Consider the following 24,202-nt stretch of genomic DNA (forward strand, 5'->3'; position numbering starts at 1 on the left):
TTTCAGATCCTCCTACTGAATAGTTAGGTAGTGGTCTTAAAATTATTGTCATTTGCCTACTAATATTTCAAATGACTCAAGTAATTTCTAATTACTCAATGACCAAGGGCCCAAATAATAAGGACAGAATGTTTTCTGATGTACCTACTGGAGACTTATCCATGTGCATTCTGGGTTGTGCAGGCTGGATTCTAGAGTCTTTGATTTCTTCCAGGTCAGAATCCCCTTTCCCGCTTCCTCCCGCCCCTTCTCACCATGGCCACGGTCACACCACCACCAACATAGAACTCAGGGCAGCTGGTGCCATGAGGGGAATGAAAGGAAGAATCCTTGAGACAAATGGATCTTGGCAGCTGTTGGGGGTTCCAAAAATTTTCCTCATGGGATCAGCTAACTGCAAGTGGCCAGCACACATCAGAGGGGCTGTCACCACTTCAGTAACATGATCAGGTAAGCCCTAGGGCCTTGATGTGGTCAACTGCTCCAACCACTGGGGCCTGGAGGGCTAAGACATCTGAGGTGCACAGCTCCTCCTGGCTGGCACACGCTGTGACGGAACCCAAGGCTCAGTTGCTTGCCTCTCAAAGAACCATATTCAAGAGAAGAGTTGGTGTGAAAAAAACAGGCATATTTCTCTCAGGTGCCATCAGTCTGTGAAGATAGTGGGTTTGTCTCTAACCGTCTTCCCCGCCCCACCCCCGCCCCCATGCTGGGTGTGGAGTTTATAAAGGGATAAAGGAAGAAGTGAGTAAAAGCAGAAAAAGGCAGTGGGAGAAGGGGTCAAGTCATGTGGTATCTTGCTCACGGCAATGGTTTGATGAAGTTATTGGGCAAAATGTTCCTTTATTTTAATTTTTTTTGTGGAGTGTCACATATGACTGTGCTCAGGGATCACTCCTGGTGGGCTTGGGGGACTATATGGAATGCTGGGGATCAAAACCCAGGCTGCCACATGCAAGCGAAATGGCCTATCTGCGTACTAATGCTCCAGCTCCTTTTTTTTTTTTTTTTGCTTTTTGGGTCACACCCAGCGATGCTCAGGGGTTACTCCTGGCTTTGCACTCAGGAATTGCTCCTGGTAGTGCTTGGGGGAACCATATGGGATGCCGGAGATCGAACCTGGGTCGGCCGCGTGCTATCGCTCTGGCCCCCACCAGCTCCCTCTTTTCAAAATGTAAGATAGCACCATGAGGGCTGGAGTGATAGCACTGTGGTAGGGCATTTGTCTTGCACGCAGATGACCCGGGTTCGATTCCTCCACCCCTCTTGGAGAGCCCAGCAAGCTACCAAGAGTATCTCGCCCGCATGGCAGAGCCTGGAAAGCTACCTATGGCGTCTTCGATATGCCAAAAACAGTAACAAGAAATCTCAAAATGGAGACGTTACTGGTGCCTGCTTGAGCAAATGGATGAGCAATGGGATGACAGTGACAGTAGTACAGTGAAGGTAGCACCATGTGCAATGTTGACCCTTGTGTGGCTATGTGACATCAGCAGTAAGACATATGGTACTTGTTCTTTTCTTGTCACCTGTGATTGGCTCCGAGTTTAATACTAGACATGTAGCTTATAGAAACATTTCTTATAATATGGGGAACGGTGTACGAAAGGGATGAGAGAAAAGTCTGGAAATTTTGGGAAGAACAGAGTCTGGTGTCTGCTACCTTAGAGCTTTATATGTACTAGCTACTTGACAAAATAAATATTCATAAGTGGAAAGAAAAATCTGATACTTCAGTTTGATTCTTAAATTACCAGTTATCTTTAACCTCGGGATCAAGATAGACATCACCACTCTCATTTTCTTTGTCTCATTGATTATTATCCTATATTGCTTTTAACCTCAGAAACCATGAAAAAAGTCTAGTGTCTGGAAGATGCAGTGTCACTCAAAAGCATGTAGCTCAATTTATCATGAAAACTGTGAGCTAAAACTAGTGATATACATATCATCTGACAGAATATCACTGTTTCCTGAAAAATCTTGAAATAGTCAAGGCTGAAGAGATCACTCCTAGGGCTGTAGCACATGCTGTGCTTTGGTCTCCGGGGCGGCATGGTGCCCTGAGCACTCCAAGAGTGACTCCCAAGCAAAATGCCATCTGATGTGGACCCTAAACAAAAACACTTAAATAGTCATGGTGCTTCTGTGAGTTCACTGTGGTTTCCTGGGTACTGGCACGTAGTATGGAGCTATGGGTCTAGAACTTCATCATGTAATTACATCTATTACAAGGAGACTCAGAAATATAAAGAATTAGCTTTAGTTTAATTTTGGCCTTTAAGTTAAAGTTTAGCCCTTGCCTCAATGTTGAATGTTTAAATATTAATTTTTATATTTTATTCTCACAGGAATAGCTTCTATCCCTGTTTGTAAACTTTTGAAGGGCAGCGGATTGTTGCCGCTCTTTGTAATAATCATTATAACAACCATCCCTATTTATGGTACCCTCGTATACAACAAACACTCTGCGAAGGTGCCTTTTTTATATGCTCTCACCAAAGCCTGGCAATACATTTTAAAGATACTTTAGTAGTTTTCACATTTTGTACATACTTTCTATTCAGGTTAAGTATCTTGTTTAAACTCACATCGCTAATAATCAACAAAACGGGATTTGGAACAAGCTGTTTGACAGTAGAGTCAACTCTCACAGCCACCATGCTCTTAACCTTTGATGGCCTGGAGCAATAGCACAGCGGGTAGGGCGTTTGCCTTGCATACAGCCGACCTGGGTTCGATTCCCCGCATCCCATATGGTCCCCTGAACACTGCCAGGAGTAGTTCCTGAGTGCATGAGCCAGGAGTAACCCCCATGCATCGCCGGGTGTGATCCAAAAAGCAAAAAACAAAACAAAACAAAAAAACAAAACAAACCAGAAGTATTGATGTTCCCATTAATTTCTGTGCTAGCTAAACTAAAGTAACTAACTCAATATTACCTTTTACACAGAAACTATCTTCAGTAACTAAAAATTTTAGTTCTTACAGATCCACTGAGCAAGCCCACAGAAGAAAGACTTGTTCAAAATAATGCTGCATCAACCATTCCAAATTCTAGTCTGAAATAATAGGGATAGAAAAGGAGGGTGTTCATGTACATTTCCTGATCTGTTATTATTATTTTGATTTTGGGGCCACAGCAGGCAGTGCTCAGGGCTTACTTCTGGCTCTGTGCTCACAGGATCACTCTGGCAGGCTCAGGGGAGCACGGGGGGTGCTGGAGATCAAATTCAGATCAGCTATATGCAAAGCAAGCTCCCTGTTCTGCTGCAATATCACTTTTGCCCCATCCTGATCTGATATTAAACCAAGCCCCTTGGCTATGGAGGCGAGCATAAAAGCAACTGTGCTAACATCCTGACCACCCATTTCTGTTGCAGGGGGCCGAGGGAAAGATGGCGCCCCCATCATCACTTTTCCAGAGTTTGTGGGGTTCAAACACATCCCTGAAGAGGACTTCCTGAATGTCATGACCTACCTGACTAGCATCCCCAGGTGAGCTGAACACTACCTTCCTATGCCTTTCTAGTCAGTGTGTGTGTGTGTGTGTGTGTGTGTGTGTGTGTGTGTGTGTGTGTGTGTGTGTGTGTTTCTTCGGGGATCAAACCTAGGATTTTACACTTATGGGCCATGTGCTATACTCCCGAGCTACCTTCCCAACCCAACCTTTCATCACGGACTTTACTCTCATTGCTCATGTGAAACAGGGCTGGGTTGAGATAGAGTATCCCATGAGAACAGCCCAGTATATTCTCTTATTCATCAGTCACAGACTAGAGATGTGGAAAGCAACAGGAAGGCAGTTCTCTATGCGCGTCAGCTTTGACAAAGATGTGCATCTTGATGCTATTTAATTAACATTGTCAGGTGAGTGAAATGAGTGGTGTGTTCACACTGCCCATTCTTTATTCAAGATTTCTTTCACCCTGTCTTCTAGGATACATAGCCAGTGCTCAAGGAACAATGTAAGGAGTCATTTCCTTTATCGCCTCTAAATGAGGAAGTCAAGGCCAGATGTTTATCCCTGTCATTGTCAGTTGGAGAAATTAAGGCTCAGAATAAGGAAGCTCAAAGTTTAGGAATAAAAACTGCACTTCTATTTGAGACCATGATGGCAATGTTTTGGGATGTCTGGGACTTCTGTGACCCTGGTTTTACATCTTTATGCCACTTATGTTATTAAATATCCAAGTGTCCAAGGAATGGAATGAGGCCAGGGTTCATAGTGGTGGCAAACCTGACTCCTAGTCTTGTATACACGCTCCGTCAAAGTCAGTTCACCCTCATGTGTCTGCATCTCTGTGTCCTCTCTTTCTTAACGGTGTGGCTAGAGATTTACACAACAGCCACAGCAAGGGTGTTTTGCTTGTCTTCCATCTGCCCCCCAGGATTTAGAGTCAACAGTAGCTTTGTGAAAGAAAGGCCAGCTGGTGTTTGATTCTATCTGTAGAGTTTAGGAAGTCAATAGTTTGCTTTAACCAAATCCACTCCAAAAGACTTTGGGTATGGGGGGGGGGAGTTTGCCTTTTGTCTTGCTTCAGAGAAGACTGTGGGTTTATTTTTGATGCACTCCCTCGAAGTTCTGTCCTTAAATTTATTTCACACAGTTTATCCCTTCTATTCCTCCCATCTTCACATATGGTATGTACTATGTTGACACAAAAGAATTTGGTACTTTTCTGGTTTGGGGGATGATGTTCTATGTCTTTGGACTTCAGTTCTTTCTGCTCAATATCTTTTTTCACATTCTAATTCTTGTCAAAAGGACAGCATGGGCCCATCAGTTCCTTTTACTTCTTTATGTTTAGATCATGACCTTTAAGCAATGCCTAGCATGGACTTTGCCATAGTTTTGTAGCAAACACTTCCACCACAGAACTTCTTGTCCACAGGCTGGTTTGCCATGGGAAGACATTCAGAAGAACAGCATGGAACATAAAAAATAATAATAAAAAATTTTAGGCAGATCATAAAGCATTGAATATGAATATATTGTTAAAATATTAAAGTATACTTTAGGGGCTGGGGAGATAGCTCACAAAACTAGAGCACATGTTTTTTGAGCTGTCATAAATCAGAGCTATGATGGGACTCTGATTTTAATCCCTAGAACTGAGAGGACCTCCATCTACCCCAAACACCACCAGTCTGACCCTGGAGGTTCCCAGCACTTTATCACAGGGTCCAAGTATTGAACCATCTGGCTCCATTGGCTGAATGGCTCCAGGAGTAGCCTCCCAGCCCCCATGTGTTGCTTGGGAGAACCCCCACTTCCCAAAATGTGTGTTGATGTATGACAGTATTGTACGAAAGACTACTTTACTTTTTTTTTTTTTTTTGCTTTTTGAGTCACATCCGAGATGCTCAGGGGTTATTCCTGGCTCTGCACTCAGGAATCACTCCTGGCAGTGCTCGGGGGACCATATGGGATGCCGGAGATCGAACTTGAGTCGGTCACGTGCAAGGCAAATGCCCTCCCCGCTGTGCTATCGCTCTGGCCCCCAAGACTAATTTACTTTTATAGATTGTACCTCAATACTTTTGTTCTAAGTCTTTTGTTTGTTCACAGTAAGATACATTTTCTCTTATAACTCTTTTTTTTTCTTTTTGGTTCACACCCAGTGGTACTCAGGAGTTACTCCTGGCTCTGCACTCAGGCATTACTCATGGTGGTGCTCAGGGGATCATATGGGATGCTGGTAATCGAACCTGGGTGTACTGCATGCAAGGCAAACACCCTACCCGCTATGCTATCGCTCCAGCCCCACTTGTATAATTCTTTGGTCATCAAACTTACTGTAAATGCGATGACATCAGAGCTTTATGAAACCCCATGCTGTTACTACACTGCAGCAAATCACCAGTCTGCAAAGAATTGGTTCCTTGTTTCGTCAATGGAGAAATGACACCAACTGTCCACTAGTGTCATTTGTTTCTCTTTATGATGAACTTGCTTTATGGCCCATTAGCCCTATAGCAAAACACTTGTGGTGAAACTACGTACAGTGAAGCTGTATAGAACTGCCCAGCTCATAGTCGGCTTACTCAGAAGTAAGGCTGGTGGAGTTTCCAGTTCCTCATGATTTATTTCAATCACAGTGTATTTAGAATGGTGCCTCAGAACTGACAGAGAGGGCAGCCTTCCTTCCTCCCGCTCCCCCCTCCCGCCTTCCCCTCCAAGTGTGAAGGGAGAGGAACAGTCATCCTGTTTGGTCGAATGGACTCAGGGCAATGGAACATTATTTCATTTCATTTTATTAATATTATTATTATTTTTTCAGTTTGGGGCCACACCCAGTGGTGCTCAGAGTTACTCCTGGTTCTGTGCTCTGGGATCATTCCCAGTGGGCCTTGAGGGACCATATGTGGTTCTGGGATCTACCTGGGAGATGTCCAGATCAAGTACCTTACCCCCTTATGCTCTCTCCAGCCCTGATAATGCATCACTTCAGCAGAAATTTCTATCCAGTAGCAAGGAAGGAGATGCGCAGAATGGGGTGGGTTGTTAGTCATGGGTGCAGGTAGGGAGACGGGCTCCCTCCTTCTCCTTATAGTTGTCTGAGTTTTGGGTCTGATTTCACTTAATCCCCAGGTATAGTATTATGCTAATAAATGGACAGTTTCCATCTAGAATTTGCATCCTTTCTGAGTCACACTGAGAGCTCTGTATTGTACTGAGCTCCACCCTAACCAGCAAAGAGAGGAGTGAGGGGTAGAAACCCAACTCCCAACTGTAGCACTGTGGCACTGTTGTCCCGTTGTTCATCGATTTGCTCAAGTGGGCACCAGTAGCGTCTCCATTGTGAGACTTGTTGTTACTGTTTTTGGCATATTGAATACACCACGGGTAGCTTGCCAGGCTCTACTGTGTGGGCGTGATACTCTTGGTAGCCTGCCAGGCTCTCCTAGAGGGGCAGAAGAACTGAACCCGGCTCAGCTGCATGCAAGGCAAACAGTCTAACCGCTGTGCTATCGCTCCAGTCCCAAATGTAGAGGATAAAATGAGGGAGGCTGTTTGGGCTTGGTTTCTCTTTTCTACTTCATGTTCCTGGCGTCATTGCTTGTAAATGTGGGAGTATTTTCATTTCCTCGAATACTCATGTCCCTTGAGAAAGAGTACCTGCCCAACCGGTTATTCTTCTTTCTTCTTCCTGGTATTTGTTCCTCTGCCCTTGCTTATCCACCCCAGGCTCCTGTCAACAGAAGACAGTGACAGTGGGGGAAAATAGTTTCCCTCTCAAATTGCAATGGCATTTGTTTCCTTGTATTCCTATGTATCACAATTTGCATATTATTAAATGTTACTGCACTTGCCAGGCATGGCAGCCCTGTGGAGGCCGTGAGATGTTTCATAGTAAGTTGGCAGAGGGCTCATAGAACCAGAACAGTTCAATGGAAGAGAAGAGTGGGAGGCTGCTCAGGGCAGAGTGGGTATCTTTGTGCCTAAAATTAACCGGAAATATCACAAGTACCCAATGACACATGAGTGGATAAAGATGTGGGAGGGATACACAATGGAAGTCTGCTCATCTATAAGAAGAGAGAAAGAGAAACAGAGAGAGAGAGAGAGAGAGGGAGAGAGAGATATGAAATCTTCATGGTTGTAACTGGAGTTGGTCATGCTAAGTGAAATAAGTCAAGAGGAGAAAGACAAAAGCTGGATGAGCTCATTCATTGTGGGGGTCTATAAAGAAACACAGCAAAGGAATAGACAATTTTTAATGAAACCAAACAGACACATTCATTTAATGACACAACTGAGTTTATCGTTAGGGGTTTTGTGGAAGGGAAGGGTCCTGTGCAGAGTGGCAGAGGCGTACTGGTAATCTGGTGGTTGGTGTAGTGTGGTAACATTGTGCTCCTAAAATATAAGCTTTACACTTTTGTAAATCAATGTTACCTCGATAAATTAAGAAAGAGCCAAGGATGTCTCCTTGGACTGATTTGTGTGCAGAAATGCTCCCAACAGCCATGCATTCCTTGCCTTGTTGAGTAGCCGCCATGCTTATGGTGTTGTGGTAGGTGTGTTTGGAGGATTGGAAGGCCCCCAGGCAGTGTCTCACACCTCGCTGCACCCAGGCTGTGTGTGTGTGTGTGTGTGTGTGTGTGTGTGTGTGTGTGGTCATGAGTATCTGTGAAATGTGCAAGGTGCAAGAGGAGCGCAAGAGAAGAAGCAATCATTGCAGACAGGAACTACTTCTAGGGCTTCAGGACCGCAGGACAGATAAGATTCCCACAGTTAGATTTGGAGTGGGACATGATGGAGGGAGGAGAGAAAGGTGGAGAAAAGAGTGAGGGGATGAGAAAGGAAGAAAGCGAGAAGGGGTGAACAGAGGAAGGAAGAGAAAATGAGAGGGAAGAAAAGAGATAAAGCCTGAGATTTTATTGATTCTGTTCCTCACTAGATCTGAGACAATAGACTTTTGCATTCTATTTCTCCCCTTTCTCGATTTTGAAGTTTTATGTAGAGCCTCTTTGGGAAATTAGGAGCCAACAACGTTAACCAAAACAGAGAGTTTCTAGAACAGAGACACCAGCAACTGTTTTTAAGAACCACAGTTCTCCCCCTGCCCATCAATATTTGTGTAACTGAATTTGTTTTTGTTCTTTCTCTCTATTATGTTTCCATGGGTTTTTTTTTCTGTGTTTTATTAGAAAACAACTGAAGCAAGAATTTTTATCAGATGTACAAATGGTACCTGATAATACTTAGAATTTTATAATTGTTCACTCTTTCCAAGAAGTGTTTGCTATAATGAATCTGCCTAGAGACCAACTTCACTTAGATATTTCCTATGTCCCTTTTCTTCCCATCAAGAGTGATGGATAGGGCCGGAGAGATAGTCGAGTGGGAAGGCTGCCTTGTACGCTACCCACCTGGGTTTGATTCCTGGCATCCTGTATGGTCTCCTAGGCACCGCCAGAAATAATTCCTGACTGCAGTCAGGAGTAACCCCTGAACATCTCTGGATGTGCCCTCTCCACCATTCCCTAAAAAGATTGATGGATAGTTTTTCATTCGGGTCATAATATTCTGTCTGGTTTTCTACTTTAGGAGGGAAGGACAGTGTTGCTATTTGGCCTGTGACTCATGATGAAATTTGATTCTACGTGTTGAAAGATGGGATGTGATATTAACTATTGATCAGCTTTAGAAACCATTGAACTGCAGAGCGAGTGCATCAGCAGCCTGATGGTGCCTTCAGACTTCCAGATACCCCAAAATTGCTGAAGTGCCTTTGGCCAGACCCCAACAAATTTGGGCCAAGTTTACCAACAATTAAATGGCCAGGAGTTAGGTGTGTGAGAGACACACCCACAAACCACCTCCAGCTCAGCTATATAAGCTCATTTATTGGCCTTATTTCAGAGAACCATAAATCTCGGAAGAGATCAAAAGACACAGTTAAGGCCTGTAGCGCAGAGGTAGGTGGGAACCCATGACTGAGAGCTCCAGGCTTGCTTGGTTCAGGACTCGGCCTCCTCCCCCCAGATCCCCAGTTTTCCAGTAGCTTGGCAGTCACACCCACAAACTGCCCCCAGCGCCATGTAATCTCATCAATGACCAAGACCCAAAGACTATAAACTAAAGCTCCTGAAAGAGAAGGACACAGAATTTCCTGGACATTATATTCTACCCACAGTAAACAATACAAAACGACTCGTCTAGCATTGCCTTTTCAACAGGTTTGAGAGGTGGTGAGACTGGTATTGAAATATCGAATGTACCCAAAGTATAGAGAGAATAGCACTGTAGCATTGTCATCTTGTTGTTCATTTATTTGCTCGAGCAGGCACCAGTAACATCTCCATTGCGGGACTTGTTGTTACTGCTTTTGGCATATCGAATACACCATGGGTAGCTTGTCAGGCTCTGCCATGTGGGCGGGATACTCTCAGTACCTTGCTGGGCTCTCTGAGAGGGACGGAGGAATCGAACCCAGGTCAACAAGGCAACCCAAGTAGTGCAAGGCACATGCCCTACTGCTGTGCTAATGCTCCAGCCAGAGAGAGAGTATGGGGGAAATTGTCACCACACAAGCAGGGGAATGATTGGAATGGGGTGGGTTGGGTCGAATACTGGGGATTTTGGTGGTGGAAAGTGTGCACTAGTGAAGGGGTGGGTGTTTGATGACTTCATGACCAAAGCTCAAACATGAAAGCTTTGTAGCTGTATCTCATGGTGAATTAAAAAAAAGGGGGGAATAATAATAAAATGAGAAAATAAAGTTAACATTCAGAGTAGAATAAAAGAAAAGTAATGTGGAGTTCATGCCAATTCAATCAGTTTAATCAATGGCTGAATAAATAGTAGTAGTCTTACATTATTAAAAAAAACATTGAAGTGAGTTTCTTTTTGGGCTTCGCCTGTTGTTCCAATCTCTGTTTTTAGGTGACTGAACAAAACTGGTAGGGGAAGTGCTGATTTTTGGTGGAGGCCGTGGTGAGGTAGGTCATTTCCTGCACCTGTTGTCCTTATAGTCAGTGACAGGCCAGCATGGGCATCCGGGCGGAGGAGTTTCCTGGCATCACTGTGTTGCCCAAGGAGGTGAATTGCACTGGTGCTATGTTGCCTAAGCAAACCTACTTTGTATCTGAGCCTGTAGGAGAAATGGTTTAGGAGACCAGACTGTAGATACCCAAAGATGCTCAAAGTAAGAAAGTGTTATGCAGACATAATGGCACTGACCAATATGTTGTGTGTGTGTGTGTGTGTGTGTGTGTGTGTGTTTGGGGAGAGTGTCAGGGATGGAACTAAGGACCTCACACAGGTAATGCAGGTACCCTACCCCCTGATAATCTAGCTCATGCTCTAGCCAATAAGTCTAGTATAAACCAAGAGAATTTGAACGAACTATAAGCAAAGACATTTAATTTGCCAGAGTCCTGTTCTCATTAAAAGGCAGGTATAGGACATGATTCCCTCTCCCACAATAGAAGGTCTAGCATGTGTGAGCTAGTGATGGCTTTCCTTCCTTATTTGTTTAGCTGACTAGTGCCTGAACTGCAGCCTGCCTTTGGGTCACCTAAACGTGTTTAGACAGCTGTCCACTTTCCCTTCTCTTCTCTTTTCTCAGCCTGGGTCTCCTTTATGCACAGCATGTGCCCCTGCCCATGAGCTACCTCTACAGCCCTGTTTGTTTTGTTTTGAAATTGGAGAGAGGGGTTCTTATCTGGAGGTGCTGAGAACAGAACTCCTGGTTCTGTTCCTCAGAGTCACTCCCGGCAATGTTTGGTGAATCATCTGCAATTCCAGTGTTTGAACTGGGCTTGGCTGCATGCAAGGCTCACACGTTAACTCACGTACTATGTCTCTGACCCTGGTTTAAATTTCTTTGTTTATTAAACATGTTTGAACCAACTTTAGTTATTTTTCAATTTGTTTACTGGTTTTATTTTTTTTCTTAGGAATGTTTGAGACATCGTGACTTTACAAAGTTGTTCATAGTAGATTTGCTTCAGGCATCCAATGTTCTAACAGCAGTCCCACCACCAATGCCCCCTTCCCTCCACCAATATCTCTAGGTACCCTCCTACACCCCCCAGCCTGCCCCCTGGGCAGGCATATAACAAATTTATTTTATATTACTTGCTCCAGTAAACTTAAAGGAACGGGAAATAGAATTATCAGAAAATAAATCAATGGGAGTAGATTTGTGATGATTATTAACTACTATTTGTTTTAATCTTTTTTAATCTAACAGAGGAAAACTAGGTGCACCATTAGTGAGTACCTAGCTGTTCTCAGGGCTTACTCCTAGTTCTGCTCTTAGGGGTCACTCCTGGTGGTGCTCGGGGGACCATATGGGATGCCAGTGATCGAATCTGGGTTGACTGCATGCAAGGCAAGTACCTTTCCTGCTATATTATTTTTCTGGTCCCAATTTAGGTTTCTTTAGACATTTCAGACAGCCTTTTACTGAAATGCATGGGTGGTAGCATCAGTAGTACCTGGAATTTGATGTCATCAGTAGTCATATCAATCATAAAGAAGATAATTGCTACCACCTATTAACAGTAGCCCCTTCTGTTTTTTATGTGTTGTGGGTTTTCATTATGAGGTGGCCTGAGGAATTGAGATGAAGCCAGTGAAGATATTGGGTGTGGTGTTAATTTTAAAACGGGGAAGATTCGCTGTTTAGAAATCAAGTATTGGGTGGAAAACAAGCCTTCGTCTATTCATTATGTGGACAATAAAGTTTCCTAAGACTGTGAATCAGAAAATTATTATTTATTTTGTTTTATAGTAGATACTTATTTATGAATTATTATGTGACTTCTAACTATTCATTGCTATTCTAAGGGGTCCTGAGAATGATGGAGAGGGAGAATTCAGAATGAGTTTACAGTATCTTCTTAAAAGGATCTGAGCATTGGGGCTGGAGCAATAGCATAGCGGGTAGGGCGTTTGTCTTGCATGTGGTGGACCCAGGTTCGATTCCCAGCATCCTTTATGGCCCCCTGAGCACTGCCAGGAGTAATTCCTGAGTGCAGAGCCAGGAGTAACCCCTGAGCATCGCCAGGTGTGACCCAAAAAGCAAAAGCAAAAAAAAAAAATCTAAGCATTGACACAAATACCTTTCTGATTAATCTTGGGCACTTCACTGGATGATAAAATTGCATTAAATTTATTAATGATGCTTACTCAGTATTGTCAGTCAGAATATTCTAGATTAAAGGCCATCAAAATGATCTCGGGAAAGAATTAGGGAATACAGCCGAAGAGACAGCTTGACAGGCTGAGCGCATGCTTTACATGGAAGGGGCCTGTGTTCAACCTCAGACACCGCTTGATCCCCTGAGTATCAGGAGTGACTCCTAAACACCAAGCTAGAAGTTGCTTCTGAGTGTCACTGGGTGTGGGCCCTAAACAAAACAAAACAAAACAAAAACCACAGACAAAATACACATATATAAAAAATATATATAGTGTATATGTTATATATAATATATGCACACAATATTATTATTAATTTATTTATTTATTTTTTGGTTTTTGGGTCACACCCGGCGATGCACAAGGGTTACTCCCGGCTCATATGACTCAAGAGTTACTCCTGACAGTGCTCGGGGGACCATATGGAATGCTGGGAATCGAACCCAGGTCAGCCCTGTGCAAGGCAAACGCCCTACCTGCTGTGCTATCGCTCCAGCCCTCACACAATATTATTATTTATTATATATCTGTCCTACTGACATGGCACAGTGGCTAGGGTGTTTGCCTTGCACGCAGGTCAACGGAGACGTTACTGGTGCCCGCTTGAGCAAATTGATGAACAACGGGGTTGACAGTGCTACAGTGCTATGTATCTGTACTGTCACCGTCATCGATTTTCTCAAGTGGGCACCAGTAACGTCTTCATTGTGAGACTTGTCGTTACTGCTTTTGGCATATCGAATACACCTCGGTTAGCTTGCCAGGCTCTGCCATGCAGTTTTTGTTTTGTTTTGTTTTGTTTTGTTTTAAATTTTTGGGTCACACCCGGCGATGCACAGGGGTTACTCCTGGTTCTGCACTCAGGAATTACTCCTGGTGGTGCTCAGGGGACCATATGGGATGCTGGGATTTGAACCCGGGTCGGCCGCGTGCAAGGCAAATGCCCTACCCCCTGTGCTATCACTCCAGACCCTCTGCCGTGCAGTTTTGAGATACTCTCGGTAGCTTGCCAGGTTCTCCGAGAGGGGTGGAGGAATCGAACCTGGGTTGGAGTGTGCAAGGTTGAATGCCCTACCCGCTGCGCTATCTATGTAATATATATGAGTGGGGCTATTCCAATAAAACTGTTTGCAAAATGGGAATGGAGTATATTTGGCACATGTACTATAACTTTCCAGTCCCTGATCTAGATTAGTGATTCTTAGACATTAGCTGGATCAGAATCACCGCAGGAATTTTCTCAAACAAATTGTGGTTCCCCTCCTAAATTTTCAGTAGATTTTGCTTGAAATTCAGGACTGATCAATTTTCATTTCTAACAAGTTTTCAGTAGATGCTAATTTTTGCTGGTCAGAGGAGCACACTTTAAGAACTCTCTGCACTTAGAGATGTGAATGTTAATTAATTAAAACCAGGTGGAAGAAGAAATCTAAATGTCTGTAGACAGTAGAGGGTGGCAAAGCTTGGAACTCAGTTTCTTATCTCTTGGCTCAGTTATAACATGATTATATATATACATATATATAACACGTATATATAACATGTGTAACATGTTATATATTACAACATGTTATAATGTTATTGCCTTGATACTAGTATATATGTGTCTTCTAAATTTCTTCATCTAATCATTTTTAAGTAGCATCTTGTGATTCTTTGCTCTGAAAACTAGGGCTTTACATGTATGTGTTTTCCCCTTGTTTCTTTTTATTCTCTAATTTTAATCATGCTACTATTTTTAGATAATATTCTGTCTGATAAAAAATATCTTGTTGGGCTTTTCAGTAGAATTGTGTTAAATTTATCAGTTACCTTAGGGAACAATCACATTTTTATGGCTAGAATCATCTAATCAAGAAGTATGTTAAAATGTACTTTTTTTTCTGGAGCGAAAACATTTTGGGTGGTAAAGTTTTTTTTATTTTGTATTTTGTTATTGTTAATTTGTTATTTATTTATTTTGTATTTTACAAAATACAAATGTACTTTTTTTTTCTGGAGCTAAAACATATTTTGGGTGGTAAAATTTTATTTTTGTATTTTGTTATTGTTTATTTTTTTATTTTGTATTTTACAAAATACGAAACGTACTTTTATTTCTGGTGTTAAAACATATTTTGGGTGGTAAAGTTTTTTTTTATTTTGTATTTTGTTATTGTTAATTAGTTATTTTGTGTTTATTATTAAGTCTATTTGTAAGCATTTTATCATTTGTTGCTATTGTAAGTGAATTCCTTTTGCCATTATATCATTTAATTGGTAATTTTATTTTGTATTATCTATTTTGAGTTTTTATATCAATATCATACTTGCTTCATAAACAGTATTTTAAAGTTTCTAAATTTCTAAATTCTGAAATAAAATTTATCTTTGGAATTCTATGGTCACTGATAAAAATTTCCCCTTGAAATTTCTGTAAATCTGGGCCTCGATAATTTTCTCTGTTATTTCCCTAACCTGCTTAAATGTCATCACCTCAATGAGATCATTTTGGGTAAACTAGATTTTCCCAGAATATTATTTATGTCATGGTAATCAAATTTGTTTGCATAGAGATACACAAATAGTTTCTTAGGAACTTAAAATTTTCCATGTTTTAGTGCTTATTTTCTATTACTATTTTATATTTTGTCTATGTTTTGTTATTTTTCTGCTCTTTATTAAGTTAATGTCTTATTTATGTTGCTCATTTAAAAATCAAAGTTTTATTAATTAGATCTATTGCTTGCTTTCTTGCTTTTTATCTGTTCACATCTTCCTTTATTTTTTTCCCCTGTTCTTTTTTGGGTTGGTTTGTTTTATTTTTATTTCTTGAGTTAATTAAAATTAACTTTTTGATTAAAAATGTTTGAGAAAATTTAATTTGAGAAAATTAATTATTGTTTCATCATTGTTTTAATTTTCACAAATTCTAATTAGTAGTTATTTTATTGTTACTATGTTTTAAAAGCCTATAATTTCATTTTTTAGTTCCCCCTAACTCAAGTGCTGGTTAGTTGAAAGTTTTAATATTTTCAGGTGCTTTCTTCTTGTCTTATATAATTATTAATTTGCTGTCCCATATATGCTTGTGAAGATGACTCTTCTAGTGTAATGTAAAATTTAATACATATGCATTACATTATCCTTATTTGCTTATCAGGTTTGTCATAATTGTATTGACATGAAGTATGATCTCTTATCTGAAAGAAGCATATGAAAATCTCCTATGTAAATAGTGTGTTTGTTTTCTTCTGTTTTCTAGTGTAACTTTCTTAAAAAGTTGGTATTATATTATATGGGATATCGATGTTTATAATAGTCATGTCTTCACTGTGACTTGTAACATTAAAATAAGTATTTCTTATTGTATTTAATGCTTTATGACTTGAACTTGATTTTTCCTGATAACCCTTGTTACTGCTTTCATTTGTTTGGTCTGCTTTTGTCCATTTGTGTTTTACTTCTTGAGTCACTTTGTTCTAACTTTTTCTCTTATTCATCATGCATAGTTGATTTTTCGTGAGTCAAATGGAAAATGTTATTATATTGAATTAAATCCACTCATATTTATTAATATGACGTACATCTGGTCTCAGTTTTATTATTTTATAATGACTAGATTTATATATTTATTATAGTTCTCTACACAATGGCTTCTTTGCTCTTCTTTGTAGAACTTCTTTTAGAATTTAGGAAAATTTGTGATTTTTCTCTTGATATTAATGCCTTTTGGAATGACCTTAGTCCTTGTGTTTTTTTTTCTTTTTTGGGTCACACACAGCAGTGCACAGGGGTTACTCCTGGCTCTGCACTCAACAATCACTCCTGGCAGTGCTGGGGGACCATATGAGATGCTGGGAATTGAACCTGGGATGCTGGGAATCGAACCTGGGTCCCCCGCGTGCAAGGCAAACACCCTACCTGCTGTGCTATCGCTCAAGCCCCTTGTGTGTTTTTTTGTTTGTTTGTTCGTTTGTGGGCCAAATCTGGCAGTGCTCAGCAGCTACTCCATTGCTCAGGCGTCACTCCCTGTGGGGTTTGTACTCCATGAAGTTTTGAGGGTCGAACCCCAACCTCCTGCTTGTAAAGCATGTGTACTAAAGAAACCTTTGTGCTGTTTCCATGGCCCTAGTTCCTGTTTTAAAATTAACCTTTTTTTTTTTTTTTTGCTTTTTTTGGGTCACAACCAGCGATGCACTACACAGGGGTCACTCCTGGGTCATGCACTCAGGAATCACTCCTGGCGGTGCTCAGGGGACCATATGGGATGCTGGGAATTGAACACGGGTAGGCCGTATGCAAGGCAAGCACCCTACCCTCTGTGCTATCGCTCTAGTCCCGTAAAATATAACCTTAAAAAAATCCTGGTCTGTCTGTTTCCAATGCTCTGATGCCCTTCCTCAGACCTATTATCTGCAGTAGTCAGTGAACTCATTGTGTGCTCTTTCTCTCTTCCTTCTTTCATCTTTAAACTTGCATTATTCCTATATCTTGTTCTTCTACCATGTTTACTTATGAAATCTACCATTAAATATATTACTCTCTGTTAAAATTTCCCCAAGGTGTTTCCTGATCAGATAAAAGTTATTCTTTCAAAAAGTAATTCTAGAAATTCAAGAAAAGTTGTCTTTCCTTTGCTATGCTTTGTATGTTGTTTCTGAGAAGAATGATGACTATTTCTCTTGTCCTGGTAAATAACATGGTATTTTTGCCTCAGCAATTGATCATTTCTACTTTATCCTTAAGTCCTAGCAATTTGTTGAGGCTCTATATAAGAGTTGATTGTGTTCACATCAATTTCCCCAGGTCCCTGCAAGTCTTTACAGATTTATGTAGATTCAGGGGCTTCCTAGTTTAAGTATGTTTAGATATGGTTCCATGTATTTGGTTTTTGTCTTTGTTTTGTTGTTTGGGGGGCCATTCCTGGAAATTCTGGGGACTGCTCCCAAATCTATGCTCATATTTCACTCCCTGCAATGCTTAAGGGACCACATAGTACCAGGAATTGAATCAGGGTCTGTTGAATGCAAAACATGCACCCAGCAACTTAAAGTAGATGTAGGATTTCTTTCTCAATAGCCTTTAGTGATTGTTTGGGAGGGTAAGGAAGTAGGTTGTATTCTTGATTTTTTTTTTTTTGGTCTGTGATATGCTTAATCTTGCCTCTTCTTTATGCCTATCTTTTCATTTTCTTTTCTCTCATAGTTGCTTTACTTTTTAACTATTTCTTTAAGTGATTTGATCTCTTATAAAAACACCCAGATACCCTTCAGTTCAGTTCAGTAGACACATAAGATTAATTACACTGTAGCTCTTTGTAGAAATTTGTAGGAGGAGCTTGAGAAACAGCTGTGCTGCAAATGAAATTAAAAAACAAATCTACTTTTAAATAGCTTCTTACTTTCCCCTCCTTTTCCTTCCTACAACATTATCCTCTTTTCCTTTGTATTCTGTATGCAGTATTCTCCTAAGTGTTTGAGATCACTGATGACAAAGAGTATTCCACTAATTATTTCTGTGTCTAGGTTCTATCAACCTAAAATTTCAGGAAGCAATGAGAGAAGGCAGAGTGTGCTTATTTGGGATCAGAGAATTGCAAATAATTAGAATTTCACAGCACCCAAATTCCTAAACACAGAATGTACCTCTAGAAAGAATAAAGCTGTTTTGAGTGTGTATGTGTGTGTGTGTGTGTGTAAATGGGAGAAAAATGAGGAAGAGATAAATAAGTCTCCTTAAAAAAGTTGATTAGTGTTGACAGGCTTAAGATATATTTAGTTTCATGTAACTGGTTACTGATTCTCTAGACAGGATGAAAGTGGAACAGAGTCTATTCTTTTTGTAAAGGTCCATCATCATCATTTCTTAAATGACTAGTCATTTGATTTTTTTTTGTTGTATAGATGCTACACTCAACAGTTTGGGTTTGGGGGGTCCCACCCCATGATACGTGGATGGGAGTGCAAGTTAGGTTCTATGGTGTTGGGGTGGGGGAAGACTGCAGAGCTAGGAACCACCTGGATCATGCTCTGGTGTTCAGGGACTTACGGGGTACGAGGAATCAGACACAGGGACCTGCACAAGCCAGGCATGTGCTCTACCCCTTTAAATCAGAGCTCTGGCTCTTGAGGTTTTCTTGAAACAATTGCTTTTGTTCCAGTGCAAAGGCCTTTCAATTTGAAGACTTCCAATGCAGCTTCTCTACAATGGTTCTCCAGCTCCATTCTAAAATGTCTTTGCAGATGTTCAGCTTTCATTGTTGGTTCATCTCCGTCTTTCTCTTTGATGTTTTGATTCAGTTTTGAAAACTTTATAGTCGCCTTTTCATGTGTATGAATGAAGGGTTATAGTTGCTGTCAATACGATGGTCGGGCTTGTGTTTACTCTGCCTGTTGGATTAGCCAACATCCTTACAAGAGAGTGCAGCCAACTGGCTTTTTCAACAGTGCAGGTTTCCTAGAATTATCCATTCCTGTAGGATGTCTGAGTGGAAAGTGGGTGGGACTTATTGGTAGTAGTAAAAGAGAACTTAGGCTGGAAGCAGTTTTTTTGTTTGTTTCATCGTGATTTCAGTCAGTTTCACTTCTAGAAAGACCTCCTTTTTATAGGTCTGGGGTTTCTTCAAGATTTATGTTGACTCTGTTTCATAATAGCCAGAATTTGGAAACAACCTGAGTGCCCGAGAATAGACGACTGGCTAAAGAAACTGGTACATCTACATAATGGAATACTATGCAGCTGTTAGGAAAGATGAAGTCATGAGTGGATGGTCATAGAGAGTATCATGCTAAGTGAAATCAATCATAAAGAGAGAGAGATAGAATGACTGCACTCATTAGTGGAATATAAAATATCATAATATGATACTAACACCCAAGGACAGTAGAGACAAGGGCCAGGAAGATTGCTTCAGTGTTGGAAGCCTGTCTCATGAGCTGGAGCAGAAGACAGTTGGGATAGAGGAGGGATAACTAAGTCAATGGGGATTGGAGGGATCACTTGGGATGGGAGAAGTGTGTTGAAAGTAGATAAAGGACCAAACATGATGGCCTCTCATCTGTATTGCAAACTATAATACCTGTGAGTAGAGAGAAAGAGGGAAATTGTCTGCCACAGAGCCATGGGAGGAATGGGACCGTGGGGGAGAGGGATACTGGGGATATTGGTAGTGGAAAATGTGCACTGGTGGAGAATAGGTGTTTGATCATTGTATGACTGAAACTCAAACATGAAAGTTTTATAACTGTAGCTCATGGTGGGGCTGGAGCAATAAAAAAATAGCATAGCGGTAGGGCATTCGCCTTTCACATGGCTGACCCGTGTTCAATTCCTTTGTCCCTCTCAGAGAGCCCAGCAAGCTACTGAGAGTATCGCACCCACACGACAGAGCCTGGCAAGCTACCCGTGGCATATTGGATATGCCAAAAAGAGTAACAATAAGTCTCTCAGTGAGAAACGTTACTGATGCCCACTCGAACAAATCGATGAGCAATGGGATGACAGTGATAGTGACAGTGACAGCTCATTCAATGAAAAAAGAAAAGAAAAAAATAAAAGAAAAAGATTTGTGCTAACTTCTCCCCACCTTCCAGACTCATCTCCTAAATGTTCTCCACGTGGTTTCCAGCGTTGGGGATTCTGCCCTCAGAAAGGAGTGGCTGGAACCATCCACCAGAACAGTAGTGGCCTTGGTGCAGTTAGTGGGGAGGCATTTCTGTTTGTTTACTTAAAGAAGGTGGTCAATGTCCAGGGGGCCACTGATGGGACAAATAACATTGGTAACTTTTTCAAAACAAGTCTACTTTGTAAAGAAAGGAGTTATTCAGGCTGGAGATGAGGCCAAATGCTGTGAGTTATTTCTAAGCTACTCAGGGTGTCACCTGGATGTGTGTTAGAACTTCAGCAACTGGGCCTGGCTCTGGACGTCTGAATCAGTTTTGTGACTAGATAGTCACAAAACTATCTAGAATCAGAAGTAGTAGATTAACAAACTCCTCTGGTAATTGTTGTCCACATTGAGTGAAGACATATTCGCAGTACGTGAACCTCTAATGAAGGATGCCTGTTTCTGTTCACATTTCTCATTGACTTCAAGACCCAAACTACTTCAGAGTACCTCTAAGAAGCCCTCTAGTAGATTTTCTTTATCAGCATCATTAGAATGAAGAACGCATAGTCACAAAAGTCAGACAGACTCAAAACCATCTGATACTTTTTCAACTGTCACCATCTATCTGCTTTCCCATATCTGCTCAGGTGTGTGTGTGTGTGTGTGTGTGTGTGTGTGTGTGTGTGTTCATATTCTGTCACTGTCATCCTGTTGCTCATCGATTTGCTCAAGCGGGCACCAGTAATGCCTCTACTGTAAGACTTGTTACTGTTTTTGGCATATTGAATATGCCATGGGTAGCTTGCCAGGCTCTGGCTGGAGCGATAGCACAGCGGTTGGGCTTTCGCCTTTCAAGCGGCCGACCCGTGATCAATTCCTCCGCCCCTCCCGGAGAGCCCGGCAAGCTACTGAGAGTATGGAGCCCACACGGCAGAGCCTGGCAAGCTACCTGTGCATATTGGATATGCCAAAAACAGTAACAATAAGTCTCTCAATGAGAGACGTTACTGGTGCCCGCTCGAACAAATCGATGAGCAACGGGATGACAGTGACGACAGTGACAGCTTGCCAGGCTCTGCTATGTGAGAAGGATACTCTTGGTAGCTTGCCGGGCTCTCCGAGAGGGGTGGAGGAATCGAACTTGGGTTGGCCGCATGCAAGGCAAATGCCCTACCTGTTGTGCTATTGATCCAGCCCTATATTCTAGTATTTGATGTTAATTCTAAGATTGAGTGATTATTTAAAAAGTGTTGTGGAGTAGCATTTTTTAGAGGGCTATACCTGGCGGTGTTCAGGGCTTACTCTTGGCTTGTGGTCTGGGATCAGTTCTTATGTTCAGGGACCATATGTGGTGCCGGAATTGAACTGGGGTTAGTCTCATGCGATACAAATGCTGTAACCCCTGTCCTGTCTCTCTAGTTCTTGGAGAATGGTCTTTTATGAGGATGTGGAGTCACAAAACTATCTAGAAGCACTTTATAACAACACTTTGCACAATTGCATTTTATTTTGTGTAACTACATTGTAGAAAAATCTGGGACTCAATTCATTTATCCATTCATGATGGATTTTCATGCTTCCAAGAGATTTTGTTGATAACCAGTACCATTGTCTATTCTCACTTAACAAAGAGGGCAGGGAGAGGATGGTGAGACAGACAAAATGTAAAGATCAAATATAGAGAAAGGAACATATAAATTTAGGGGAAGGGCCACATCTATGAACTGCTTGGCAGAAAGAACATTATCCGGTGCCTTAGTCATCGACTTATTCATCGTCTTGTCCAGTGCTTTAGCCATTAGCTTATAGCCAATGACTTATCCCTTGGCTTATCCATGGTCTTTTCCCTGTCTTAGCCATTGATCTATTCATTGGTTTAGAAGCAATGAGTTTTTGTTACTTGATGTGTTTGGTGGAGCTGGTTGAGCATTCTGCAGGGATTACAAGGAAACCTCTCTTTGCTTAAAGGACTAAGGGAAGCCATCGGCTGTTTCTTCCTCCCTTAAACAGGAAGTACCCTTTAAGTTTGTCTTTGTGCCTTGTTTTATTAGTTCCCCTTCCCTTCCCTTTCTGATGCTGTCATTGTGCAGTGACTGGAGGTCACAGATTCCTGACTTCGGGGCTTACCACTTGATGACAGTGCTTGCACATGTGCCTTTCGGGGGGCCACGCTGTTTAGTCATGGTGCTTGCACACTTCAGTTGTGGTATTTGCCAGGGCTCAGACTCTAGTTGTGGCGCTTACACATACCTTTTTGCAGGACATCAGCACATTTTGTTGTGGAGACCAGGATCCCTTAGATTTGGGGTTTTTGGGGTAATGCCAGGCATTAAATTTGTGGCCTCACACTTGCAAGGCAGGTGCTCTGCCACGAAGCCATCCCTAGGCCCCTATGTTTTGCCCATTTGTTAACTTTCAAATAAAATACCAAAATTATTAGGGGAGGGGACGGGGTGGAGGTGGTTGGAGGGATGCTGGGGCCATTGGTGGTAGAAAATGGGCCGTTGGAGGGATGGGTACTCAATCATTGTATGACTGAAACGCAAGCATGAAAGTTTGTAGCCTGTAATTGTACCTCACTAGTAAAAAAATAAAATTAAATTTAAAAAAAATTATTAGGGAAGCCAAAAATGTCTTTTGGGGCAGATCAGAGAATTTCAAGGAGGGGTACACAAATTCAGGTAGAAACCTAAAACACTTCCCAGGGAAGGATCAAAGTCAAGGGTCTTTTGTTGAGGGAAGAAAGAGGGTGAAGAAGTGGAAAGGTAGAGGAAGGAGACGTAGGGTGAGAGTTAGGTGGCGGTCACAAGGTAAGAGTAAGTACAGGTGATTTTTATCAGTCCTTTCAAACAGGATATTCTTGTTCTTGTTGGCATTTAACCCAATTCCAGGGTGTGGTACAGTCTTAAGAGCATAGTAAATGGGGTTTGTTCTGCATTGGCCACTTTGATCCCATTTTAATGACTTTGCCTATGTCATATTTTTACATAGTCTATGAGATAATAGAGCTGATCCAAGTTTTCAGTCTTCTGTAACTTTAGTATTTTATTCATAAGTAATCAAAGATTTTTGTTTATTTATTTATTTATTTTTGATTTGGGGGCCACACCTGGTAATGCTCAGAGGTTACGCCTGGATCTATACTCAAGAATCACTCCTAGCAGGCTTGGAGGACTACAGGGGATGCTGGGGATTGAATCTGGGTAGTGCATGTGCAAGAGGCATGGACATCACTTAGCCTCTTATTTTTAATATTTGAATTTTGGTTTTTAATTTTTTAAAGTTTTAAATGGATTATCAAAAATTTTGACATGCAAAAGTTCAAAGAGTAATATAGTAAACACCTAAGTTATTTATTCTCCAGCTTCAACAATGATCTGCTCATGAACTATTGCATTATATATATCTCCATCTGTATTTCTTTTTTTTTTTTTTTGCTTTTTGGGTCACACCCAGCAATGCTCAGGGGTCACTCCTGGCTCTTCACTCAGGAATTACCCCTGGCCGTGCTCAGGGAACCATATGGGATACTGGGAATCGAACCCGGGTCGGCCGAGTGCAAGGCAAACACCCTACCCACTGTGCTATCACTCCAGCCCCCTCCATCTGTATTTCTTTGCTCACTATCTTGAAGCAGATATCATATCATCTGTAAATATTTCCATGTGTAGACTCATTTTTAAATCATAATAATAGCTCGGGGATATTGCTCAGTGGATGAGACCCCTGTTACCCCAATCCCACCACCACTATCGTCTTCCCTCTACCTTTGTCTCCAATATCCTCAACCACCTTTTAAGCCTGCCCCCCATAGCAGGCCTACTATAATTTATTTGATGTTGCTTGTTACAAATAAATTGCTAATTGAATGATGAAAAAATATTTCCTTAGAAAAAGAGTAGTGAAAATTGTTGTGTCTCACCATGGAGACATTAAGTCCTTGTCTGAGG

The 24,202-nt window shown here is 41.5% G+C and overlaps 1 protein-coding gene across 3 annotated transcripts in view; it reads left to right on the top strand.

Annotated features, from left to right (window-relative positions):
• Positions 1-24,202, top strand: part of MCF2L2 (MCF.2 cell line derived transforming sequence-like 2) — a 263,863-nt gene that overhangs the window by 67,639 nt on the left and 172,022 nt on the right. For all 3 annotated transcript variants that reach the window (XM_055124229.1, XM_055124227.1, XM_055124228.1), the window contains exon 3: positions 3,384-3,498. In XM_055124229.1, the coding sequence (XP_054980204.1) occupies positions 3,384-3,498 (115 nt within the window). The remainder of the gene's footprint in view (positions 1-3,383; positions 3,499-24,202) is intronic.

This window comes from Sorex araneus, chromosome 2, assembly GCF_027595985.1.
Source record: "Sorex araneus isolate mSorAra2 chromosome 2, mSorAra2.pri, whole genome shotgun sequence".
Lineage (NCBI taxonomy): Eukaryota > Metazoa > Chordata > Mammalia > Eulipotyphla > Soricidae > Sorex > Sorex araneus.